General features: G+C 37.8%; 1 protein-coding gene across 1 annotated transcript in view; it reads right to left on the reverse strand.

Annotated features, from left to right (window-relative positions):
* TTLL5 (tubulin tyrosine ligase like 5) overlaps positions 1-22,013 on the reverse strand; it is a 145,993-nt gene that overhangs the window by 12,610 nt on the left and 111,370 nt on the right. The window contains exons 32-33 of the mRNA XM_081343313.1: positions 18,886-19,084; positions 4,151-4,374 (exon numbers count right to left, since the gene is read on the reverse strand). Of these exons, the coding sequence (XP_081199439.1) occupies positions 4,151-4,374; positions 18,886-19,084 (423 nt within the window). The remainder of the gene's footprint in view (positions 1-4,150; positions 4,375-18,885; positions 19,085-22,013) is intronic.

Raw genomic sequence — 22,013 nt, forward strand, 5'->3', positions numbered from 1 at the left:
ATATTCTTTTCCAGCAAAGACCTTAGCCGTTGCTGTTGCTGCTGCTGCTGATAATAATCAAACAATGAAATCTGGGTTTTGAGAATTTCCAAAGAATATATTGATTTCTTCATCATTTATCAACTCTCATACAAGGTTAAAAGTCCTGGTATGTCCTTCCTAGGCAGAAGGAAGCTCCTGTTCCTAGACTGCTACTGAAAAAGCAAAAAAATGCTGTATGTCAAAATTAGGAGGTGAAAAATAGTTAATAACATAACTGGAAAAGTGACAAATTATTCTTGGGGGAAAAACAGAGAAGCTACTAAATGGGCTTTCTCCTTAGCTCTTAAGTGACTGGTAATAAAAGCATTTCAATAGAGGAAATAATCTGTATCTTAGAGAAGAACTGTGGAGTTCTTGTTTTTTACTTGAAAACTTCAGTGAGACTATTATATATAAGACTATTATATATATAAGAACCCTGATGGCGCAGTGGTTAGAATGCAATATTGCAGGCTAACTATGCCCACAGCCTGGAGTTCGATCCTGACTGGCTCAAGGTTGACTCAGCCTTCCATTCTTCCGAGGTCAGTAAAATGAGGACCCAGATTGTTGGGGGCAATATGCCGACTCTGTAAACCGTCCAGAGGTGGTATATAAATCTAAGTGCTATATGCAGATTGAACAAGATGGAACAATTTGACATTACCCACAATGGAGGAATAAGTAGTGAATATGATGGAACTTGCTGAAATAGCCAAACTGGCAGCTTTAATCAGAGATAAGTTATTATCCAAGTTTAATGTTGACTGAAAACCTCTTAGAGACTTTTTCCGTGAAACAGAAAAAAAAAAATGAAATTATGACATACGGTTTTCATGATTATAAAAAATAGATAAAAATACAATTCACGTTGGAGTGATAGAGTAAGAGGTGGATTTATACTAATATCTATAACAGTTATAAAGAAAATCAGAAGCTATTTCTTTATATATTTTTTATTCTTCATATTTTCTTTTTTTCTGGACTTTGGGTTTTCTTTTTTTCCTTTTCCTCTCCAGTACTGTAAATATTAGTTCTTGTCAACTTTTATCTTTTTTTTAAAAAAAAAATATACATACAAAAGAAATCTTGATGGAGTTCAAAAAACAAGCTGGAAATAGAAACAAAAAACAAATTATTTGTTCTAAATGGCTGAAGAAGAATGGAAAATCGTGGTCTCCAACCATTCAGGAAATACTTTCTTCTGAAGTGTTTTGAGCCAGTGAAAATCTCTCCTGCATGCGGAAAACTTGATTTTCTTTTCCTCTTTTGAATCTGTTTTATAGCTAGGAAATATAGAAGGGCACATGAATCAATGAACCAGATCCCATAAAGAATTTTTAGGGGATCGACCTCAGTTTTGTGGGAGTATACTAGGAGCCCCTATTTCTATATACCTCACATGGAAATTACTATGCAATTCTAAAAATGGCCAGGAGAGAACCTGTACCGTATCCTGAAGGATAGCTCACAAAGTACCGTATGTCTAGAATGACTTCTGGTACCTTTTGATAATTAAACTATGTTCTTGAAATTGTGTTCTTTGTTCTGAATAATTTTTTCCCCCAAAGTATCTTCCGTCTTCCCTCTTCTGTGCATTTTTAAAGCCAAGCTTTTTCCAGCTTTCCCACACTCTTACATGTCACAGAGTAGAAACCACAAAAACACAATTAAATAAAGTCTGTCCAGGGAGCTGCAAATCTATCTCAAGAAGATAAACATACTCTTTGCCAATATGTGACTACAGCAACCCGGCATCTTCAAATATACATCTTATTGCTTAGCAAGCACAAGAACTCACTGAAATGGCTTGTCACCTGAACTGACACATTCCTCTCCTAACGGGGGGGGGGGGAAATCACCCGTACATTGTCAATTTGATTGGAATGTCCACTTCCCAAAATTACCAAGTATTTATCAAATTTGTTTGAAAGAGGACTCAAAATATGTTGATTAGCAGCCTACCTTATCTCAAAGATCATGATGGCTAAAAAATTTTTAGCATAGCTGACCAGAAAGAGTCCATTGCATTGATTTAAAACAAAATTTTACTGGTTGATAAGGTAGGCATAAATCCAGGATAGATGCCTCCCACTAAATATGTACATATAATGAGGCCAAAGATCTTCTGGCACTCACTGGTGACCCAATTCTTTAACAGTGTGAATCAAGGAAAACAATATATTTAAGTAAGTGTTGAATGAGGGAAGTTGATTTCCCCCAGAAGGGGCTGGTATCATTCTGCATCAGCTAAAATATAAGACCAAAAATCAAATAAACTAATTTTGAAAAAAGAAGCATTTCAGTAAGGAAAGATGCTTTTTAAGAAGGAAAGATACTTTTTTAACCAAAGATGGTGGTTTGAAATCCTAAAAATGATACAGTAATTCAGCGGGCAAAAATGAAACTGGTGAGTGAAAAGCAGAAACATTTGCAATGTTCATTCTAACAATAGAATCCAGTTTTTGGGTACTGTGAAAGACACTGCAGTCTATAGTAAAAATTCTATAGTTAAAATAAATAGTTTAATTATTCCCTCTGGCTGGCTCAGAGAATTTCTTACAGAGGATTTCTTAATATTCTAAATAGGTATGATGAAGCAAGTTTGAGAAACCACAGTGAAAAAAAATTCCTTATTATCAACCAAGTAATAAATATGCTTAGATAAAATTGATTTTGAGGGAATTAGTTGCCTGTAAGTATATGGGCCCATCGGGACTGTACATGTTTTGGCAACTCTGAAGTATATATATTTTTCTTTCATAGAAAACAAAATTGACTTGCTTATAGGTGAGTAGGAACTGTTCCCATGTCAATATTAACATCAGCTACTGCATTATAAGCACCCGGTTGCAAAGCATATTGTGAAGAAAACACATATATACAACTTCCATAAAGCTCATCCAGTATCCTGGGTTTGAACTGATATTCTGAATGATAAGTATCCATGAAGCACAAAGATCTCTTGTATTTGTCAAAATGTCAAAGTGTCAAGGAACCTACCAAATACTGGACTTGACGCAGATAATTCCAGACAACCCATCTGTGCAATATTCTTAATATATTTAGCTACCACAAAACTAGCTATAAGATAGCAACCATTTTGTAGCTGGTACATACATTCCACGTTTGTTGGTTTTTCAGCCACAAGAGTGATAGTGATATGGTATCTCCTGTGTGGTACAGTCAAAAATCTTCTTTGTTGTTGTTTTTGTTGGGATAGCAAATGCCCTGTTAAACAACTGTTTGAAGTTATGACTGTGCTGAAAAAGTAACTTTACAACTGCTTCTCACACTTAGAATCGTTGCACTGTCCCCATGGTCATGTGATCAAAATTCGGGCACTTTGCAAATAGTGGATGTTAACAACTGTTGCAACATCCCATGATGCCATGATCATCATTTGCATGCTCAACTGCTGGCTTCCAACAAGAGGTGTGGCAGTAAAATTCCACGTCATGATCACATGATATCTCAACCACTGGGGTGATTCACTTAAGACTGCAACAGAAGTGAGATTCTAAGTCTGTCACAATCACACATCTTGCTTAATGATTACATCACTTAGTGATGGAGTTGCTGGTACCAATTGTGTGGTCATTAAGAGAAGACTACCTGTAGTAGAAAGCCACAAAACAACTAAATGTAAAAAAAAAAGCCAGATTCCACTTTAATAATCTTTTTTAAAAAAGGATAACAAATTTATCAGATAATAGTAACTTAAGAATCATGCAACTGAAATAACTTAAAAGTTAAATAGGTACATACATACTTACATTCATAATTAAATACAACTATAATCAATCTTTCAGAAAGCAATTATTACAATATGTTAAGACCAAAGTTTAGAAATCTGCAAAGTACAAATGTACAAAAACATCAAGCATTTATAAATTAATGTAACTCTTTGTTGTAACATGCAGAGGTAATAAAAAATCCACCATATTCAGGAAATAAACTATATTATCTATTGTTAAAATCATCTAGCACAAATCCCAGATCCAATGGATTCCTTAGTTCAGCGTAGAAACTTCCTCATATCCACAAGAAGAAATCAGGGACCCTTGCAAGTTAACCTTTATTCACCTAAAATTTCAGGACTACTTCTGATTAAGGAATACAAACTTACTTGGATATTCTCTGAGACGCTACTTTCCTGATATTGACTGGGGGCTTAGGGACCAAATGTGAAGATGCACTCTTGGATGACATCACTTTGTGCAGACCAGATGCATTCTGGACTTCAGAAATGGAACTTGATCCTCTGCGACTACAAGAACTAGATGACAAGGCTGTAGAACTCAGACTGGATGCAGAACTGATATTGGATGTTGGGAAGCTGGCAAACAAAGCCTAGTAGAAAAAAGGGGGGGGGAAGAATTTATTTTTTATGACTAATAGAACTGTTCATACGATTAGATTTCTGCTTCTGGAAATAATAAAATCGTTGTTTTTGTACAATAGTAATTTCACAGTTCATTGTATAATGGAGAAATGGTTGAATGTGTAACCTTCCTGTTGTACAAGCCTTGCTTAGCTCTGTGAGTGTTTCTGCAGACAGACAAGCAGCTCTATCACCCAGTGGGGAGAGTCAGCAAAGCAACCTTTAACAGCATAATTGTCAGAGGCTACGGAAAGGTCAGAACTGTTTTTCTTGGGGGCCGCAGATATTTTCCCCCCCCAAAAAAGTTGTTTCTTTGTTTTGCTTTCTGGCTGCTATGTGCTCCAATCAGCATACACGGACGGGGTTCTAACACTTGGATTCACCCTGCTGTGGTCCTTTATAAGAGATGCTGCGGAGACAGGGGAAGCTACTTTTGCGGGGGTGGGGGGGAGAGATAGAAACGTTTAAAACTTTTGATTACAGAGAAAAGATTGACCTGAGTGAATATTTCAGCAAATACAAACTAAACTGAACTAAAAACCTTAATCAGGCATGAATCAGCTGTAATTTTTTATTTTTATTTTATTTTAATTCCATTTATATCCCGCCCTTCTCCGAAGATTCAGGGCGGCTTACAAACTTAGCAGTAGCCTTCATTCTATGTATATGCCTGCTTATTAGGGCTTTCACACACACACCCCAAGCGGCATTATTACAAAGTCAGCTTAATTGCCCTTAATTTGAGATGGAAGACAAAGGAAATTCAGACAGATCTCCCTAGCAGTAGTTTAAAATCCAAAAATCTGTACTGTTTTTCTAGGTGGAGAAAACCTAGAAAAACCAGAGAAATCAGAAACTTGTTGATGGCTGAAGTAATGTGTTTTCTCTGTAGACGATACTGGATGACAGTCCTGGATAACAAAAGAGGCATCTGAAGGTCAGCAAATATAAACTTCGTCTAGCATAGAAAAGTGCAATGAATGCATCTGAAGGAATCACTGAGAGCTGTTGAATGTAGAGTGAGCCAAATAATTTGTACACAGTAGCATGAGTTGTGTCGTATTCAATATAAACATTTCCAACAAGCACTAGGATTTCTATAGGGTTATTTGTGTGGTTTTAAATTCCATTATTTCCCATGTGAAAAATATTATAGGCCTTATTATTCAGATGTACACATTAGACACAGACTTAGAGATGGAACAAGATCTCAAGAGAACATATGATCTTACCAGCTAGAATGGATTTTCCCAACAATCAGTAAATGCTATTTGTGAATTATTAGAAGCTCAATACAATTTCAATGTAATTCAAGTCACAAAGAATACAGCCATTACTTTTATTTCACATATATATATATATATATATGTGTGTGTGTGTGTGTACATATGTATATATATATATATATATATATATATATATATATATATATATATATATATATATATATATATATATATATATATATATGTATATGTGTATATGTATATATACACATACAGATACACACACACACACACACACACACACACACACACACACACACACACACACACAGAGAGAGAGAGAGCTTTTTTTCCTCATAGAATACCCAGAACAGAGTTCCGGCACCTTTTTTGGATGGAACCTTGTAGGGTAGGCAAGGCGGTTTGTATGACATGTGTGAGTTTGGCACCGTTTTTTTTAACAAAAAAGCACTATATACTGTACATATACAGTTATCCATTGTACTAATATTTCTCATTTGACAACAGTCAAACTTTTCTCACATTGCATGAATCAAGATAACCAAAATCAAAGCTTAAATTTACATAAAGACCAGGTATGTATCTGGCCGCCCATCTCCCAAGCAAGTAATTTTGGGTTATGTAGGCGGTTTGTATGACATGTGTGAGTTTGGCACCGTTTTTTTTAACAAAAAAGCACTATATACTGTACATATACAGTTATCCATTGTACTAATATTTCTCATTTGACAACAGTCAAACTTTTCTCACATTGCATGAATCAAGATAACCAAAATCAAAGCTTAAATTTACATAAAGACCAGGTATGTATCTGGCCGCCCATCTCCCAAGCAAGTAATTTTGGGTTATGTAGAACTAAAACAATAAATATCTAATATCTTTGCCATTAACAAATATTATAACATTTAAAACAATAAAAACACTTAAAGCAAGAATAATAGACAAAGGGATGTTAATAGTAATATGGGCACCTCACTAGTTCACCCATCCCCTGCTGATTTTACCAGGTCTTCAGGGAGTTTTGGAAGCTTAGAAACAACGAAAGTATGCTTACCTTGGGCGGGGCGGGGGGGGATGATTCCACAGCACAGGGCCGCTGCAGAAAAGGCCTGCTGCCTAGGCACCAAATATAATTCCCTAGATGACTGACTCCATAATATGCCCATTCTGTTAAATCTGGTAGATGAAATTGGGCAATGGTGGCCCCCCAAACAATACAGTCCCATGTCAAGTAGGGCTTGAAGGTCAACACCAACACCTTGAATTGGACCTGGAAACAAACTAGCAACCAATGCAGCTTGTGCTGCAGAGATGTAATGTGTGCTGTACAAAAAACATATAACTGCTCATGCCACGGCATCTTCCACCAGCTGAAGTTTCCAGATATTCCTCAAGGGCAGTCCCATGTAGAGTGCCCCTCAACAGTTCAACTAGAATTTGACCAAGGCATGAGTGACCATGAGTAAGGCCACTTGATCCAGGAACAAGTGCAATTGATGCATGATATACCACTTGCTTATCAAGCAGGACTCATGAATACTTGAGGACCTTCAGATTGCAGATTGTTTTGGACAGTGCAACCCCATCCAGCACCAGAAAGTTATAATTCTAGAACCAGAGGGCCCCCAAACCCCAAACCATTCAGTCTTGCCAGGATTTGGATGAAACCTGTTGTTTCCCATTCAGAAGCAAAGATGTACGGGCTGGTGTTATCAACATACTGATATCCTCACTGTCTAGCAATGGATAACTTCACCCAGCAGTCCCATGTAGTTGTTAAACAGAAGAGGGAAGAGCATCAATCCCTGCAGAACCCCAGAATGGGGGCCAGGGGCAGAATCTTTCCTCCCTGATCACCATGGACTGGAATCAACTCCAGAGAAAGGAAGTGAACCAGAACAAACTCATGCCGCTCACCCCAATCCTCCAAGTTGATCCAGAAGGATACCATGGTCGATGGTATCGGAAGCCACCAAGAGGTCAAATAAGGCAAGGATCCCACCCAAGCCAGAGATCATTCAAAAGTATTACTAATGCTTTTGAAGTGAGAAATGAAAATTGAAATGAAAAAGGTAGAAATTCCCTACCTTCTTGACAAAATAGAAAGGGGATGATCTATGTACACTGTAATATATAACTAACTGGGAAATGGTGTGGGAAAGATAAGATAAAAATCTAATTAATAGAAATATAAGTTTAGTATGTATTACGAGCCCTGTGTGTAAAGCATTAAGTATTTCAAGAATTTGGCAACCAGATAACAAGTATGGAGCACCATCCTATTTCTTTCATCATGATTAAACATTTACCATTTATCATTTCTTATAAAAGCATTTATCATTTGAATAGTTCTTTGCTGTGTGCATCTAGGTTTGAAACAGGAAGTCATATACTGTAGATGTTAGGCCAAATCAGACAATTCATTTCTTTACTGTTTTCTAACAAATCATCTTAGATCAATGAAATCAGGCCAACACATTTGAGTGAGCCATGGCCACATTTTTCCACAGTTTCAGTCAGTCAAAGACTGCTTAAGGGAGGGAAGAAAGGCCTAGCAAATTATTGTTAGGCAAATTAAATCAAGTTACTAAACCTGGCAACAGGATCTGTAATTTTTTTAAAAGAATGTTTCTTTATTTGTGTTGAAGAAATTGTTTTCTTGAAGAATAATTGATACTAGGTTGAAAATAGTGCTATGGGATTGTTTTAACAGCACCTATATAAGCTACAAATTGCCACACATACATATTGTATTTCAAAGCCAGAACAAACCCTGCTTATACTCAGAAACATTCACAAAATTGCATGTGTGTATGTATACCAATTTTCTGAAATATGACCAAATGATTAATCTAATTTAATCGTTTGGCCAGTAACAGCCACCTTCTCCCACACACTCTTGAGCAAGAAATCTTTAAAATGTCTGTTAGAATAGATAAATATTAAGAAATCATTACAGTTTGCACAATGTTGGTTCTGTGACTTTTTCAAACCACCATTTACACAAATAACAGCTCGTAATACGCTGTACATGGCACCATTCAATATAATGAAATACCAAAAAATCAAATCAAATCAAATCAAAAATCAATAACAACCCACTAGCATTCAGGCAGCAGGAAAAGAACTGAAAATCTCATTTCCTATCATCGTGTGAACCAAAACATAATTGTCTCTGTATTCCAAAGCCAAAAACCATGCACAGGATTTTGATTCTCCTGCTAAAGAAAAGTCTCCGGTCTTTGTCACCTCAATTCATTTTGCAAAGATAACTCAATATTCATTTGAAAGTAGACAGAACAAGTTACAAATTGTTTGAACCTTGCAATAACTCTATGGAAATAACTGGAATTATTATTTGAGAAAGTAAGTTAGCATCTTACCCTAGAAGACCTAAAAAGATGACAATCCATGTCTTTGACCTTCACCTTACAAAACTCCCCTTTTATGTTGTAAACATTTGATTGAGAGTGTTTTCCTTTGAGGGTTCCTGTTCAGCAATAAAAGCTAATAAATATTCTGATGCTTCAAGATTTTGGTGGTCTGTTTGAAGGAGGGCTAAGTAATCTGGGGACCAGTCAGTGAAGGGTTTTCTCAATTAAGGTTCTCACTGTCCTAGCCATTATGATTAATGGTTGGATACATCAGGCTCTGTAGTTCGGTAATATCCAGAGCCCTTCTTCCTCATTCCTGTTTTAAAGGAAGTGGCAGAGATCAAATGCTGAGAACTTGGAACTGGATGAGAGAGATCTGGCTCAGCGTTTACAGTTTCTTGTACAATTGTAGCTTCCTCTGTATCTGTAGTTTTCTTTTCTTTTTGTTGATGTTAAGGGAGAGCCTCAGATACAGAGAGTCCTCAACTTACAACAGTACATTTAGTGACCATTCAATGTTGCAACAGCACTGAACAAAGTGATTTATGACTGTTTTCACACTAACAACCATTGCAACATCTCCACGATCAAAACTCCAATGCTTGGCAACTGGGTTCATATTTATGACGGTTACATGTCGGAGTCATGTGTGACCTTCTGATGAGCAAAGTGAATGGGGAAGCCAGGTTCACTTAACAACCATGTTACTAACTTAACAGATGCAGTGATTCACTTGATAACTGTGGTAAGAAAGGTCATAAAATGGGGCAAAAATCACTTAACAACTGTCTCACTTAGCAACAGAAATGCTGGGCTCAATTGTGGTCGTAAGTCGAGGATTACCTGTATCTGTCAGAATTCATTCTTCCTCTCTCTCACTTCCCCATAAAGACAGTAATTATTGGGCCATCACCCTAAATGGATCAGTGTGGAGCTAGGTTCTTAATAGCAGAACAAGCATGTAAGCTGCTATGTTCTAAACAGAAAGCCAAATTCTTCCTCCTAAAGGCCGCTAGACTCTTCTCTTTATGACTGAATCTTTTCTGAAGCTTCAAAGTAGTTGCAGGCATCTACAAAAATCTCCTCCAAGTTAGATCATGCTAGCAGTTATGTTTTGTTTAGAAACATGTTTCTCTTCTTCTCGCCAACCAGAGAGGGAATTGATCATTGTGGCTCATCCAGCATCTCACAAATACATTTCAGCCAGGATACAAGAAGGTGGCAATGAACAATATACCTTCTTTCAATTACTTGGGGTGGGGGAGAGAGGGTTGTGTTGGTACTTTTCCATTCCATCTCTAAGTCTCAGTAATGTTGAAATTCCACTCAGGTTTTCTCAAAGAGAGATCAGTGAAAAAATAATTTGTTCATCAGTTGTAAAGGGAAAAATATGAAAGGACACAAAATTTAGAATGTGTATAGAAAGGTATCTGTATGTGATAAAGACATATAGAATATACATGTCAACACTGCTAACATCAAATGTTATTGCTTGACAAGAGATGAAGAAGTAGCTATTTCATATGTTAAACTTGTGTATTGCTTTAAGACTTGTGTATTGCTTTAGTTTAAAGTTGGGAGGAGGGAAGAATAGGAATGCACTTACAAGGCCATTTAATAATAATAAGTTGGAAGGGACCTTGGAGGTCATGTAGTCCAACCCCCTGCTCAGGCAGGAAACCCTATACCATTTCAGAAAAATGGCTGTCCAGTCTCTTCTTAAAAACTTCTAGTGTTGGAGCATTCACCACTTCTGGAGGCAGGTTGTTCCACTGGTTAGTTGTTCTAACTGTCAGGAAGTTTCTCTTTAGTTCTAGGTTGCTTCTCTCCTTGACTAGTTTCCATCCATTGCTTCTTGTCCTGCTTTCAGGTGCTTTGGAGAATAGCTTGGCTCCCTCTTCTTTGTGGCAGCCCCTGAGATATTGGAACACTGCTATCATGTCACCCCTCACCCTTCTCTTCATTAAACTACACATACCCAATTCCAGCAACCGTTCCCTATATGTTTTAGCCTCCAATCCCCCAATCATCTTTGTTGCTCTTCTCTGTACTCTTTCTAGAGTCTCGTCATCTTTTTTACATCGTGGTGACCAAAACTGGATGCAGTATTCCAGGTGTGGCCTTACCAAGGCATTGTAAAGTGGTATTAGTACTTCACGTGATCTTGATTCTATCCCTCTGTTAATGCAGCCTAGCACTGTGTTGGCTTTTTTGGCAGCTGCAGCACACTGCTGGCTCATATTTAAGTGATTGTCCACTAGGACTCCGAGATCCCTCTCACAGTTACTACTATCTAGCAAGGTACCACCTATAATATACCTGTGCATTTGATTTTTCCTGCCTAAATGTAGAACTTTACTTTTTTCACAATTGAATTTCATTTTAGTGCCCAGTGTTCGAGTCTGTCCAGATCCTCCTGTATCTTAAGCCTATCTTCTGGAGTATTGGCTATTCCTGCCAGCTTGGTGTCATCTGCAAATTTGATGAGTTCCCCATGTATCCCCTCTCGATTTGTCTCTCTAAAGAAGATAAATATGGCTTTGGCGGTTCTTCTAACGGAAGGGAAACTGATTCTTTAAATTAATTGGAGAATATGATTAATGACAAAATTAGAAAGGTGGAGAATTGTGTTTTAATATATTGTGCAAGGGGCGGAGATTTCAGATTCCAGCTTCCTTCGAGCAAGCATTTGCCGGTGTAATAGGGTAATAAAGGACTTTTAAGGTAAACAATGCCTCAGAGTCACTTGAAAAGCCCATACCATACGTCGGAACTTGACAATACATTGTTCAAGAAAATGCAAAAATATACATATATCTCTAGGTATTTTTTTCTCTAGTAAAACTAGAAAACATTATCTACTGTATTTGAATGAAAGGAGAATCAAGATGATAAAATATTTCTTTATAGAATACCGTACTTAGTTTAGTATCAGTCGATTGTAAAGATCACCACCAATTCAAATTATTTTGGAAGGAAATTGGAGAAAAGATTACTAGTGATTGGACAGTAATTGGAAGGTATTAGAAGGTACCGTTTCCTCATACACATTCTTGACCAATATACAGCACAGCATGCTGTATCAGAAAAATATTTTTGTCTTAGTGAGGAGATTCTTCTAACTAACACTATCATCTTGCCTGAGTAATAACATGGACTCTATATGCTTTGATTGACAACTTCTACTTAATTATCTTTGTTTTTAGAGTGCTGTGCATTGTATCTTTAATTAAATCTCTATTGGTGAGTTGTATCCAGTCTCTCAAGCTTGGATCTCTCAAGTTGCTTTGAACACAATCACACATTTTATGTGGCATCCCACTTGGTCCTTATTCGAAGTATCATTAGAGTTTAATAAGCATTAACAACAAATTACATAAGACTATGAGTGAAAATACAGCTTCTAGAATAAAGAAAAAATAGCATAACAGATCTAGTACAAGAAAAATAATCTCACAAGGAGATTTTTGCTCCCAAGAAGCAAAACAAACAAACATAAAAGCTTCTGTGCTTTTTATTCATAGGGAAGGATCACCATCCAATGTTCCAAAGTTTAAAACTTCCAAAGATTCAAGCACTTCAGTATTTATATACAGCATGTCTGGAATTGCCTGTGTGCATGTTTATTTCTTTGCACTAATACAATCCTGAGGGGATCTGACAATTAGTTAGATTTTAGTGCCTCTAGGAAATTATCTCAGCTTTCTCATTTGTACTACATGGACTACCATTCCCAGAACTTCCAATCAGCAAGGCCAATAAATTTTCAAAGGCGGCAGGCTATATAAGGCTAATGAGTAATTCAGTCAATAAAGAAGTAAAAATTAAAGATTTCAGGATTAACAGTCTAGAATTACAATCCTAAAGATCTACCTTCATTTGCCAAACATTGAATCAATTATCATTTTCATACAAAACATATGCTCTAAAATCGAGTTAAACATCTTTCTGTATAGCAAGCTTTATCTTAAATGCTTTAAAAACCAAAACTCTGGGACAGGCATAATACACAGTCCCTTTTCTTGGCAAAAGATGTGTAAAAAAAACTGAGCAGAAAAACCATGATTTTAAAGGCTTATTAACAAAGCAATCCAGCAATCCCCCTTTTCCCAGATAACCTTAGAGAGAGCAAGTTCTTCCTGCTTCAAGAATGTAAATCAACAATTCTTATGAATACTATCTATCTCAGATTGCATGCAAAATTTATTAAGATGTATGTCATACAGACTATACAGATACTCTTTGAAGATCACTGATTCATGAAGAAAAAAGAAGCAAGAAAATAAACAGAAAGAAGACTCAAACTGAAGAACAGAACGAACCAGAAGTTCCTAAACTATGAACCACAGAAGCCAGATCCAATTCCTTCTTCTCAGCTGTTACACTAAAAATATATTTAATACATTCCTGGCGTGACTGTTGTATGTGGCCTACAAAAGTAATTTCCACAGAAAGTTATAGCAGAGTGAGGCAAAGAGAAAAGAACCTGAAAATAAAGAACCAAAGACAGTGAAACAAAAGGGATAGGCAAAAAATAAAGACAGTATATAAAAAGCTTGCTGTATACAGTTCCAGAGTAATCAAGAATATTAACTATTTTAAAACAGTTATTAACAACTAAAACATGACTGCATTCTTTTATTCTGATAGCTCAGAACCCTCTCTTTTAATTGAAATAGACAATAATGAGAAACAAAACATGTGGGAGGGAATGGTCCCACTTCTCTTGAAGGAGATGGCTGTTTGCCCCCTCTTTCAGAGAACACTGCTAGACCTAGTGCAGGGGTGTCAAACTCAATTTCATTGAGGGCCGCATCAGCATTGCGGTTGCCCTCAAGGGGCCGGGTGGGCGTGGCCCGGGTGGGTGTGGCCTACTGGGTGGGTGTGGCCTACTGGGTGGGTGTGGCTAAAGTGCATATGGCCTACTGGGTGGGCGTGGCCAGCTCTACATCGTTCGCATCAAGGGTGCCTATGGGAGCCTGGGCAGGAGTGGGACAGATCTGAGGGTCTCTGGTAGAAGGAGAGTCTCTGGGCTAGGGCCAAGGCAGTGGGGGCCGTTCCCTCACTGTTTCCAGGGTGGCTTCGCGGGCCACATGAAACCACTTTGCGGGCCGGATCTGGCCCCCGGGCCTTGTGTTTGACATGTCTGACCTAGTGGATCTGGACAATTTTCAGGTTGCCAATGATACCCAGTTCATATCTGCATGCTGGACTAACCAAGCAATTCTGCCAAGGTCCATTCACCATGCCTGGAGGCTGTGAAGGTCTGGATGGGGAGGAGCAGGCTTCGGAAAATCCAGGCAAGACTAAGTACTTGTGAGTTTTAAGCCCCACTCCCATTTTAGTAGATTTTCCACCTTGGGGATGCACTTCCCCAATCAGAGTTAATGTGCACTTTGGCAGACTTCCTGGACCCATGGCTCCTACTCTACCTGGACCCATGACCTGGTGTGTTTTTTTTTTACAGGTTCAGCTTCTGCACCAATTGTACGTTTTTTTGCACCAGCAGGCCGTGTCCATGGTGACTCATGTCTTAGTCACCTCCCAATTCTACATGAAAACATTTGTTTTATACTTAATATTTAAGTGGTATTTCAGGAAGAAATCATATGTTTAAAATGAGGAAGGTCCATAAGCACAACTATTTAGGTAAGCACCATGCTTAATTTCCTAAGAAGACTTGTCACAGAATATTTTCCTAACAGGAACAAGAGTACCCTATTATTCAAATGACCAATTAATTCACTGTAAAATAATACTTCATTTTAGCATGTATGTGTGTGTTGTTTTAATTATACACATCTAAATTAGCATCTATTATTTTCAAATGCAAAACTGTTCCTGAATTGAAAATCCATGCTAATTAATATCAAGCAAGAAAAAAACAGCATGAAAGTTTTAATAGGAGTTGCTTACAAACTGTTCTGTAAGCATTCACTCACATAGGAATTGCCATTATTATAGTCCAAAGAACTGAGATCAATACACAGCTATGCGGCGTAAGGTACCAGAACATAGGGAGGAGCACGAGAAGACTCAAATTCTGTCCTTGTTCAAACATATTATGGGTAAGACTGCTAAATCTATTCTAGTTCATTTGAAGGGCAGAGATATCACACCGAAAACAAAATACATATTGTCAAGACAATGTTATTTTGTTGTTGTTGCAACATTTGGCTCTGAAAGACTGAAGAATGGAAAAACTGATGTCTTTGAACTGAAGCGCTGACAAAACCTGTTGAGAGAACCTTAGAATCCAAGAACAAATCCCTCTCGATGCTAGAGGAAGAAAAACCAGGCAACTCCCTGGAAGCCCTAATGATGACGCTACAGCTGAAGTAGTTTGGACACGTAACATTTGGGGAAGGCAAGAGTCACTGAAGACTAACCCTGATCTTGGAAAAACGGAAGGAAACTGAAAAAGGCCGATAGAAGATGGGATGGCTAGAGTTTACTACTTATGGCACAAACATGAGCTTTTAAGAACTCAAGAGAAGCAGTGGTTGACAAATAATCCTGTCAAAATTTATTTATTTATTTATTTAAAACATTTATACAGCTGCCCAACTTGGAACCAAATCTGGGCATACCCTAACCCAGGGGTAGGCAACCTCGGCTCTGTTATGACTCGTGGACTTCAACTCCCAGAATTCCTGAGCCAGCCAAGCTGGCTCAGGAATTCTGGGAGTTGAAGTCCACGAGTCATAAAAGAGCCGAGGTTGCCTACCCCTGCCCTAATCAAAAGTTAAAACAGCATAAAAACCATTGCACTATAAAAACATAAAAACCACGGAACTATAAAAATAAATACAATAAAAACAAAAACCTGGCACCAAACCAACCTTTTGATGTGCAGTCATCTAACCTTATACAGCCTTTGAGGGAGCGGGGAGAAAGCTTTAAGGAAGGCTAGGAGTATAGAGGCCCGCTGAACTTCAGGGGATGAGTGTTCGATAGGGTATAGGGCTGTCACAGAAAAGGCATGCTTCCTAGCTCCCCTCAGTGGCAATATTTGATGGGAACTAAGGGAAGGAACCAGGAGTGTACCAACCCTATCTGATCTGGTAGGGCAGAAGTCTTTAGGGAAAGGAGGTTCCACAGATAACCTGGCCCCCGTGCAGCAGATGAAGAAAACCTGGTATTGACTGAGTGAATGGGAAAACGTACACAAATTAGTTAGGCAGACATTTGTTTCTTATTCCCTAAGGTTAACAGGAAATATATCAGTAAACTTGCTGATTATTGAGGGCAGGAATATCCGGTTGTAATCCTGTTGTTGTTGTTTTTTTACATTTAAATCATTTCAATCTTTTATTGCTCCAGGGGCAAAGAGAGAGCTTCTGCATTAAAGGCCCTTTTCTTTAATAATGGAAACTTCAGTGTTTCCTGAGCCTGAGATGTGGCAATGATCTTTATAAGTCTGCCACAGGACGTCTGTGCTCAGAGGGACTGGAAGAGGGAGTGTAGGAGATGCAAACAGAAGCTTAACAAAGGATCACTTGAAGAGAAACTCCTGAGTAATGGCTTTGCCCCAAGCCAAGAACAACATCATCTCCATGTCAGCAATTAAAAGAGCCAGGCATCACGGCCCCCTTCACACAAGTTAACTTACAAGGTTAGCCAAGCAGAGTCCCCTTGCACAGACATTAAAAACATGCTTAGTATTTCTTCTTCACTAAAAGTTGGAAAGAGCTGAAAATGAAGGGAGAAGCTATATGAGCAGACCTCATAGCCATTGTCAATCTACTGGAGGTTTCTTTTTTTCCCCTTAGCAGTTTTCTGTCCAAAATGTTTTAGGAAACCACAACAGGAGCTAATTTTTGGCTTTCTTCTGTACCTAATGCTCGCAGTTTGGGGTAAAGGATTTTTGAAAACATAAAGCTAAGAAAGTATGCTAGAAAAACCATATATTTGCACAACAGATTCGAGTATGATATCATAAAGAACAAAGCAATTATTGTGCCATATTTGCTACATGGAAATAAATTGTGCGGTGTTAGGCTTTAGGTAAAGTTACTATTTATTACAGTAAGGCTAGCTAATATGAAGGGTAATGTTCATTATTCTAGGTACAATGAAAAAACATGCTAATAAAATACTTAGTATATTTAGTAATATATTTCCCAAGCTTTTTAAGTTATTAAAGCTAAACTAATAAATGAAAGCAATTAGACAGACTGGAAATATATTGGGGAAGAAAACCTATTTTTATAATAGTGATTAAGGTGCTGGATTAGGAGTCAAGGGATCCAGGATCCACTCTGCCTTTAACAAAGAAGCCTACTAGATGACTTTGGACTAGTCCTGCTCTATCAGCCCAGCCTACCACACAGGGTTGCTCGTATGGGGAAAAATAGGAAGAGGGAATGCTCTCTTAAGCTTCTGAATGAAATGCAGGATATATATTCTAATAAATATAAACCAAAGAAAAAAGAAATTTGGCACTATAGGATACAAAATCCAATGCATCGATCAATACAAAAATCTACAGAGCTGTGATTTTGACTTTCAAAACTGATCTGATTAAAAATAGAACATTAACCGGTAATTTAAATTTCTGTACAGAACTATCTGTCCCTACTGCCTTCTGTTACTTCTTGACTTCTTGCGCAACCTAGATGCTGTTAAGCTTGCTTTCTCTGTTTTCCCACTCTTTCTTTATATGCTGATATAAGAATACAAGAATCTTTCAGTTTGTAGGAAACTGTGGTTGCAAAATTACCATGCAAATTAAAATACAAGTAATCCTTGCTTAACGACCATTCCTTCAGTGACCATTTGAAGCTACAATGGTGCTGTAAAAGGAGACTTACAATTGGTCCACAAGGTTCCAGCCATCACAACACCCCTGCAGTCATGGTATTGCCATCTGGATACTTGGCCCTTGAGGGTTGCAGAATCACTGTCAGATGACCATTATTTGGTCAACCTGCAGGTCCAATGCCAGGGGTCCAATCCTCACTAGCTCAAGGTTGACTCAGCTTTCCATCCTTCCAAGCTCAGTAAAATGAGGACCCAGATCGTTAGGGGAAATATGCTGACATTGTAAACTGCTCAGAGCACGCTATAAAGCGCTATGGAATGATATATAAATCTTAGTGCTACTGCTACTGCCATTTGTGACCTTCCCTACCAGCTTTCTATAAGCAAAATTAATGGGGACGCCAGCAGGGAAGGTCACAAGTCGCTCCAGTAAGTTGCTTGCAACCCTCTCATCCTGGCCCCACCATACTCACGTCGCGCCTTGCAATCTCCCCTATTCAACAACCGTATCCCCAGCTCCGCTATGCTTGCACTGCCCGCCATACTTTCTCTGCCTTCTGGCCTAGTTGCAAACCACACGGGATTAGCTTAACAACCCCCGATCCTCACTTTACCACTGCATTGCTTAGTGATGGAAGTTCCAGTCTCCATGGTTACTACTTATATATCTAACCAAACTTCTGTGATTTCTAAAAAAAAAAAACCCCACCCAGATTTTAATTTTTACCATATTTGGCTCAACACCAGCTGCCTGCAATTAGTGCAGGTTCGCATCCCACCAGGCTCAAGGTTGACTCAGCCTTCCATCCTTCCGAGGTAGGTAAAATGAGGACCCAGATTGTTGGGAGCAATAAGCTGACTTTGTAATAATGCTGCTGGGGGGGGGGCGAAAGCCCTAATAAGCAGGCATATACATAGAATGAAGGCTATTGCTAAGCACATTGGTTTGTGCTTAAATTGTAAGCCGCCCTGAGTCTTCGGAGAAGGGCGGGATATAAATGGGATTAAAATAAAAAAATAAATAAAACTCCATATGGGATTTTTTTTTTGGCCTATATATTTCCCCAATAATATTAGCCTCATGCATCTTAGTCACCTGATGCCGTGCTCGGCTGTGGTCCAAAAGTTGCCGTGACTGAAGCTTTTGTTGTTGAAGCTGCTGCAAGGCAAAATGGAGCTGATAGCTGCCGAGGCTTGGCGGGGTCTTGGGATGCACTGGTTGGCTTCCTATCAACTTACTATGTATGCTGTTCTCTGAATCCCCTTCCCAGGCAAAACTGTCAGATTGTAGCGTCCTGCAATGAAAACAGTTTCACTTAAATCTTTACAGTGACAGTGTAATGTCTGAACACAAAGAAACAGTATGCCCAATTATCTTTTTTTTTCTTGCTGACCTGAAAGTTACAAAAATGTTGCCAGACCTACAACAAAAAATACAGCCTTCACCATATGTTGCTAATCAAAGAAAAAAATATATTATATGGGGTACACCATGAAACCTCTTGGGTAAGGAGATTTTTGTGCTTAGCATGCATTCCTGTTCTTTAGGGACATCAGAAATAACTCATTACTTTGGAAATACAACCTCTCTTTGAATCAGGAGGCAGAGTCTACTGCAGCTTTGTTTGCAGTTTAGCTTTATTAGAGATCATTACCAAGGAAGTTTAATTTTTGAATTGTATAATTTCTTGTTAGCAACTGAATGTATAGTAGGATTTGACAGTGTATCAGATTTTGATATACACCTAAAACCTGCCCCTCAATACTTGGAAAAAGTTCAGAAACTTATGAATAAGTGTCAATGGAGATTCTCAATCATCCAGGTCATGGTTGTCCCAAAGGTGCTTTTCCAAAAGGCAACTGAAATTTCTTGGTTTTTCCTTTGAAAATGTTTCACTTTTCATCCACGATTACTTATTATGAATAAGTAATAACATTAGCTACCACAAGCTTGTAAGCCGCCCTGAGTCTTCGGAGAAGGGCGGGATATAAATGGAATAAAAATAAAAATAAAATAAAATAAAATTTATATGATGGAGGAACATATACTAAAAATGTATTGTATTCCAGGTTTCAAGAACAAGATGAGATTTCCCAACAAATGTCTGTTGGATAATCTCAAAATAGATTTGCAGGTACAGAAACTTCTGATTCCTGGATTGTAAATTTACTCAGCCATGCTTTAATATTCCATATTCCTGCCAGATGTTCTACCCTGATTCCTGTTTGTCTTCTGTGGCTTAGAATATACAGGCCTATTATTGCACAAATCATTATCCCTGACCTTGTAATATAGTTTTGCTGAAGAAGTATTTCTGCAGACAAATACACATTGATTCTTCTAGAATGTCTGAAATAGGCATTTTTATAATTCAAACCAATTGATGCTTCCTTTGTTTGTTTTAGCTATTCCATGTGCCCAAAGTAATCATCTTGAACATGCCTGTCCAATAGTTTGGATCATCTCAAGGATAACCTACAGTGACCTTCTTGGCAACTGTTTCTCTTCCAACCATTATATTAACTGCTCTTGATTAATTTGGGATATGTTAGTCAACTTGTGAGGCTACCATGCAATTGTATTAAAATAGTAGGAGGACATACCATACCTGTATTAAATCAGTATCAAGATATGAAGTCCGACATGCTAAAACATTAATCTAATCAGCTTCCGCCAAAGAATCTGTTCCACAGTTGAAAAAGACATGGAATATGACAGTGCTTCATGTAAAATACCCTAAAGAGCCATTTTTTTGTTTGGAAATTACTGAGTTTTTCCCAAAAACTGCATATGAAAAATCCATAAATATTCTCCTAAATCAAATGGGGTTGTACACCAATCTTGGGTCTTGATTATGGCTGTAGAACAAATCAAGAGGTTGTCCAGGCATAGAAAAAAAAAAGAGAGCTTATCCTTAAGCAATGAATGTGATCAGAATATTGATGAACATCCCAAAGCTCAACATGAGCCCAAAAGAAAAATTTACGTGAATTAGCTAAACTCTGTGGAAAGAAGAGGTAAATGAAAGAGTCCAAAGGATCTTAGCTGGTCTTGTGATCTTAATAGCTGATGTTTAGGACTGGAAGTGCTTCTTCCAGAAAATCTTTTTATAAACCTATTTAAAAATATCCAATTTTGCACAAATCTAAAGCACCCATGTTTCCTGCACAAGATAGAACTTATAACCCAAAGTTCCTCAAAGCATAAAAGTTGAACAAATTGGAATAAGTTGTTATATCAAGTTATATATGTGTGTTTTCTTAAGCAACAGTATTCTGCCAGCCATGACACTGGCATTAGTTTGGAACCTATTTTTATTTAGTGTTGCAAAACAAATTACAATACATTTTTCCCCCCCTCTCTCTCTCACACACACACACACCACAAATTCACACCATGCAAAAGCATTGAAATTCAAAAGCATTTTTAATATTTAGATATGGATCACATGTATATATATTAGGATGCATAGTATATGCTAACAAGTAAGAAAGAGAACAGGAAAGAACAAAGAAGTGCGTATGTAGGTATCCAGGTTATGAGGCTTCAGAAAACTAAACTAGAGTTTGTCTCGTTCATTATACTAGCATTAACATTTTTTTCAGAAAAAAAAAAGTTCTTCAAATAAGCAAAAATCTTTTCTAAAGACAAAACCAGTTCAACCTTACTCTCTGGAGAGGGAGTCCAGCTGTGAAATACAAAGCTATACATCAATGGAAGTTTCACTGTATTGCTTTGAAGTTTGACTTCATGAGCCTTGCAGTGGTATTGCATTCTTCTAGAGCAAGCACATTTGTTCAGTGCAAAACAGGTGGTAGATTGACAGATCTCGCATATGAAGCTGATCATAAGACTCAGTAGTTCCTGGAATGCAATCCAATTTTAAAAATTGTGGTTCCTTCTCTTGCCTGTGTACTGTCGTCCTTTTTTTTTTTTGCTGTTAATACTTTTTATTCTTGCTTTTTAAAAATATTTTCACAGTAGATATTTCTTTTCTAAAAGCCAATGGATAAAGTTAGCACTAAGACTTCTAATACTAATATCAACATGGTTCTCCCATTGGCCCCTGTATTAATGTTCTGTCCAACCCCAAGTCTATCAAAACACAGATCACACAGGAAGATTTTGTTCACCGTAATGTCCTCCCCTCCCTCCTCTTGAGAGAAGGTTGTACAGCATACAAAAGAACTGTGGCTATAGGTAGTCCTCAACCTATAACTGTT

The sequence above is a fragment of the Vipera berus genome (genome assembly GCF_964194415.1).
Source record: "Vipera berus genome assembly, chromosome: 1".
Lineage (NCBI taxonomy): Eukaryota > Metazoa > Chordata > Lepidosauria > Squamata > Viperidae > Vipera > Vipera berus.